Source organism: Apaloderma vittatum, unplaced genomic scaffold (genome assembly GCF_000703405.1).
Source record: "Apaloderma vittatum isolate BGI_N311 unplaced genomic scaffold, ASM70340v1 scaffold34381, whole genome shotgun sequence".
Classification (NCBI taxonomy): domain Eukaryota; kingdom Metazoa; phylum Chordata; class Aves; order Trogoniformes; family Trogonidae; genus Apaloderma; species Apaloderma vittatum.
In genome coordinates, this window is record NW_009701400.1 from 3,969 (window position 1) to 9,753 (window position 5,785).

The following is a 5,785-nucleotide window of genomic DNA, read 5'->3' on the forward strand; positions in this document are numbered from 1 at the left end:
GACGTTATTCCTTCTGAGGGTTTTTTAAGTACTTTTTCCCAAGATAAGTTTTGGAAATTAAAGGTTTGGGGCTTTTGTTTTGCACAGATACACACTGAATTTTCCTTTAACAAAGCAACTTGTACTGAATGCTCTGCTTCTGCAATTGCTGAACCCAGTTTTACTCAGTTAGCAAGCTCTTGAGTTTTTTAATCGCTTCACGTGGTTCTTCCGCTGCTGATTTTTAGCTACATCTGAATGAGCGGTACAGCTGGGGGATCTTGGCTTCATGCAGCAGCTCTTCCCGGGTTGAAGCCCCGGTCTGACAGTGCTGGGTAAAGGCAGTCGTGCTCCCTGCACTTGCTCACACCCTCGCCTCGATGGAGAGTGACTGCTTTGTGCCGAGGTGGCGGCGGGCCCCGCTGCCCAGCCTGTGTCAGGCAGCACCAACAGCTCCTGCTTGGCTTCCTGCACATCCAAAACGCCCACGTTTGCCGCTGCCGACTGAAGAGCTGCTGCGTAAACCCAAAACCCCACCAGCGCAGCTTCTCCTGCCTGCTTTTGGCCCCGCGCTGTCAGTGTGGGGAAGATGCCAGACGCGTTCGCTGTTCGCTCGCTCTAACCTGCATCCCCCGTGTGAAATGCCAGACTCTGCTAACAGCCCATTCTCTGAACCTGCCAGTGACCTGCCCGCCCCGCGGAACGCAGCATCGCTCCTAGCGCAGTGTGGAGAAGACCGAAGAGGAGGTCTCGGCGAGCGGGGTTGTCTGATGCGGGTTTGCAGCTAGTCTGACGCAAGGAGAGGGGCGTGATGGGGTTGTGGGGAAACCCTGGCAAGGGCAGAGCCCTGCTGGGTAACGAGCCTCACGTGTTTTCTCCTCCTGTGTCTGTCCTCGCGTGCTGTAGTACCAGCAGGACCTAGTGGTGCTGCAGGACAAGCTGCGCATCTCCAACAAGAAGCTGGAGGAGTACGAGACTCGCTTCAAGTGCCAGGAGGAGACGACACAGAAGCTGATGCTGGAGTACCAGGCCAGGCTGGAGGAGAGCGAGGAGCGGCTCCGAAGGCAGCAGGAGGATAAGGAGATCCAAATGAAGGGCATCATCAGCAGGTACGGACGAGCTGGGAGTGCTGGAGGGGGCAGTGAGGCAGGCGGCCTGGCTGACCTTAGAGCTGGGCCCTGCTCAGGAGAATTCTCTGGTGGTGCAGGCAGGTTTCCCGTGGGGGTTTTACAGCGTTTAGTCACTGGGTGCCCTGCTGGGTTACAGCCCCACGGTGGGATTTCAGGCCTTGACTCTTCAGGTTCCTCCATCAGGGTTACCTGGGACAAGGACATTTTCCTGATTACCAAAGGCAAAACTTTAGGAGGGCAGAGCTGGCAGCCCGCCCGCGACAGTTCTCGGAGGATCTGGCAGACTTGCTCTTCTGTTCGTATCAGCAATAGATGTAACGATCAGAATGGTCTTTTCCTGATGTTTAGCTAAAGACCTCATCACCATCCCATTACTCCCAGCTATAAATCCCTTTCTCCCACCCAGTGGGATGTGGTGTTTGCATTTGTCCAGGACGTAGACTGTTCCAGTGCTTCTCCGGAGCCAAGCCAACTCAGTGCTTGTTCCTCCTCTTTGGCCACCAGGTTGATGTCTGTTGAGGAGGAGTTAAAGAAGGACCATGCAGAAATGCAGGCTGCTGTGGATTCCAAGCAGAAGATTATTGATGCACAGGTGAGTCCCCCATACCAAGGACCACAGCACTTCTCAGGGTCGTTCTGCCAACATGCGGCCTCCCTGCAGTTTGTGGAAGGATCATGCCCACAATTCAGTCCGTGTGTGGAGGGATCACTCTTCCTTGGTTCAGTCTCGGGTCTCCGGAGCTTTGCTCAGTGCTTTACGCTCCAGCAGTGCTTGCAGGACCTGAATACAGGGAACACACAGCCTGGCCAGAGCAAAGCCAGCGTGTTCTTTCAGCCTTTGGGCTGTGGCTTGCAGGATGGGGAAGCTCAGTTACTGCTGTAGGTTAAAATGGCAGAGGAGCATCAGATGATGGGCGCAAAACACTATGCTTGGAAAAGAGAATCTGAAAATACGGTGCGCATAATCTTTTAATTTGTCTAGCAGAGATGAGCATCTTCTCAGCAGGTAGGCATTTCCACAGGTTGGGGCTAGGTGATCACATACTCCAGGCTTACTCTTAACAGCCCTTTTAATCACTTGTGAGTCTCTTCTCCTGGATAATTTACCGCATTGCTAGTTAAAAAGGACATGACTTTGTAAAAGGAATCACTGTTTTTCTGTAGAGTACAAAGCTAGTAAATTGTCATGTTCCCTTCTGCACTCCAGCAAAGCAAAGCCGTCACGGGGCGTCCGTAAGGTGCGGGTGGAGCTACACGTGGGCAAGCTACTGCCCTGCTCTGAGCTGGTTCTGCTCCCGCCTGCTCACGGCCCATAGGGATGGAGATAACTTGTTCAGTGTCGCAAAGACCAGGAGTGGCAGAAGCCGGCCGAGATGCGGAAGCTTTTGCTCCCGTCCTTACGATACTGTAATGAGTGAGAATTGCCATCAGAGCCATCCTGGGAGGCCACAAGTCGTTTAAACTGTTAATTTACTCTAACAAAATCAATTAAACACTGACAGAAATAACTGTCTTGGGAGAGCACTGGGTTTTGGAAGAGGAATCTTAGCGTCTCTCTAACAGCTGCAGTTAAAGCAAACAGCGCAATGAATTCCTGTATAACTGAAGAATTAGAGAAACTCTGTTACCTCTGTTTTCTACAGAATGCTACAATGAATTTAGCCCACGTTCCACAGGCAAAGTGCATTTGTGGCCCTGCTAATAGCAGTGGATTTATATAAAATTGCTGCATAGCACTTAAACCCACACGTAAGAATACCGAAGAGAAACGTCCAGGCCCCAGAGGGCTCTGGGTCCCTGTCTCGGGACAAGCCCCGGCGTCGCGGCTGGCCGGGTCTTGGTGCCTTTCCCCTGATTATTCCTCTCTGCCCGTTTGTCCACAGGAGAAACGCATCGCTTCCCTGGATGCTGCCAACGCACGGTTAATGAGTGCCCTTACTCAGCTGAAAGAGAGGTACAGCATGCAGACACGTAATGGGATCTCCCCCACAAACCCAACTAAATTGCAGATTACAGAGAATGGAGAATTCAGAAACAGCAGTAATTGTTAACGCGTGGAGGGCGCTGCCGCAGGAGAGGAGGCCTGGCCAGAGAGACCGTGCAGCAGCAGGTGTGAGCCGCGGCTTCAAAGAACGGCTGCTCTCTCCCCCCCCAGAGAAACCAGCTCCTTACTGCGGACGGCGCGCTTGACTGAGCCTTTGCGGGAGATGCTCATGCCAGCACGTTGAGGGGACGCAGAGATCGAGTGTGAGATGAGTGGCATAAGGAAATCACACATATTCGAGAATCGCTGTCACTGTTGGATTTCAATCAGTGTCTAACGTTTAAACAGAAGTAACCTTTTCCTTCTAAACTGCCCCAAAGGATATGCCTCACCCCTCCCAGCAAGGAATAACGTCCTTGTCGTTGCCGTAAGCGAAACGCAGGGAGCCGGGCAGAGCTGCCCCAGGCGGTGGCCCGGCAGGTGCAGTTAGAGCGTGCGAGGGACGGCAACAAAGCTTGACCCGCTCCTCCTGTGCCCCCCTCCGGAGCACAGACCCTCTCCCAAATCCAACCCCGAGCCCGGCCCAGCCGGCTCTCCTTACGTGGCTTTTGCGAGGCCGCTGGCTTTGTTCCGGCAGGTGCCTCTCCACGGGGCAGTCACGCAGCTCGTTGGCCTTTCGTTAACTCCGCCCGGGTAGGGAGCGCAGGGCAGATGTCAGGTCAGGGTGTGCTCGGTGGCCACAGGGGTGCTGCGTGGGGACCCTCGGTGGCAGGGCGGTGGAGAGGGCCCGGCTGGGGCAGGGTCCCCGAGAAGGCCGGGTTGAGCAGAGCAAGCCCGAGGCTCTGGCACCTGGTTGGATGGCGACTCGATTCCTCTCTGCAGCTTCTGCCCTCTCGCAAGTAACGGGGCAGAGTCTCTGTAAGCGATGACCCCAGGGCACGAGCCCCCTCCCCACCCAGCTACTTCCAGCCACAGAATAAAGTTAATGTTGCCTGAGCTTGGTCCCTGAGCTGTGATTGAGGTACGGGGGCTGCATTTCCTGGTGCCCTTGTGGTAGAGGGGGAGTGAGGGGCTTCGTGCCTGACAGAGGGTTCGTTATGGGGATGTAATGCTCTGTGCGGAGAGTTTTGCTGTTTCTGGGGAGAGAAAACAGACAAAGAAACGAGAAAAAGCCCTGAAGAACCATGAAGATCGGTAATTGTATTTCTTTTCTTTCACAGTATGCATTAGAAAAAAAAAGATCCCATTTTCTGGAATACTGTCCTCTTTAAATTGGGAATGAGCACTGCATGGAAATTAACCGGCTCGAAGAATGTAAAACATGGTCATAAGGGAATAACCAACAAGAACAGCAGCCACCACCGAAAGCCCCCTTGTCAGGAGCACTGTGCAGGCATAAGCCAGGATTAGACTTTCCTAACTAACTGCTGAAACACGCAGATTCGGCACACTCAGACGCGTTGTGCTCAGCGGAGGGGTCACCTCCTTAACGGGGGATTGTGCCGCTGACCTGCCGCCACGGTGTGTTTGTTGGCTTGTGGGTTTTTTTGGTTTTTTTTCTTTTTTTTAAGTTAGTACTTCATGACTCCCACTCTCAGAGCAGGTCACTCGTACCACGAGCCAGAGAGATTTCTCTGAGACACGGATCACAGTGTACAGTGTACAGGACATCTGCCTATTGCTCCCACTAAAGTTTAATACACTGCTCAACGCCTGTCCTAGCTCCTCCTGCCGTGTGTAAATGTACAGTCCGAGGGACTAGGATGTTCCCTGAGCTCTGCACAGCTTAGGTTCCGTCTCCAGCCTCACCCTGCCGAGGCTGCCTGAGCAGGACACTTTGCCAGTAAGCTCTGCATTGCCATAAGGCTTCTTAACAGCATCCTGCCACGTGCAATTGTTTGCAAAATTAAAGATGCTTTGGTTTGTTGGGGGTTATTTTTTTTTAATTCTTTTTTTTTTTTTTTTTGGCTAAACGTTTTTCCGTTCCCTGGAAGCCCTGGGCCAAGCCCAGGAGGAGCAAACGCGTTGCGCTGAGGTCTCCACACACCCCTCCAACGCCTGCAGACCCCAAACGGAGCTCCTCAGAGAAAAGTAATAAGTGTTTATGACAAGTACAGTCACCTTTGAATTGTGGAGACTAGCACAGATGGCTTTGAAGAACCTCAAACAAACTGACACGGTTACAACTGGAGAAAGACCCAGACAGGTTAGGAATACACAGGGTACCGGGAACCGTTGGGTACGTACGCTCCCATCTGCCATGGCCTCAAACACTTTGTAAGAACCCTGCAAAAAAAAAAAAAAAGACTATTTTAAACCGCTGTTGCCCTGAGATGTATGTTTAGAGCTGATTGTTTTCTGAGTTCCAAAATACTCGTGCCGCAAGAGACGGAAGTTTTTCAAGAGAGAAGTAACGTAGAGGAATGGAAACGCTAAGAGGGCACGAGGGCGGGCGGCCCGCCGGCAGCGCGTTTCCATTCAGACGCGGAAGTAATTTTGGGATGCAGTCAGTGCTCTCCGTAAGAGCTGGAAAAAAAAAAAAGGAACACCCACAAAACACTTGTTTAGTACTGAAGCTAAGCACAGTACAGCTTAATCTCCGCAACCACAAGCCAAGGCACTGCTCTCTCCCTCCCCGCCCCGATCTGTCAGAAACTCCTGGTTAACCTCAAAATTGCAGATTGCTGAACAC

The 5,785-nt window shown here is 52.5% G+C and overlaps 1 protein-coding gene across 2 annotated transcripts in view; it reads left to right on the forward strand.

Moving 5' to 3' along the window:
- Positions 1–3,245, forward strand: part of LOC104281219 (disabled homolog 2-interacting protein-like) — a 4,998-nt gene extending 1,753 nt beyond the window's left edge. The window contains exons 2-4 of one of the 2 annotated variants that reach the window (XM_009879128.1): positions 886–1,088; positions 1,614–1,701; positions 2,993–3,245. In XM_009879128.1, coding sequence (XP_009877430.1) covers positions 886–1,088; positions 1,614–1,701; positions 2,993–3,160 — 459 coding nt within the window. In that variant the 3' untranslated portion in view covers positions 3,161–3,245. Of the gene's footprint in view, positions 1–885; positions 1,089–1,613; positions 1,706–2,992 lie in introns of both variants that reach the window. The other variant, XM_009879130.1, reaches the window with a different exon arrangement.
- The last annotated feature ends 2,540 nt before the right edge of the window (positions 3,246–5,785 follow it).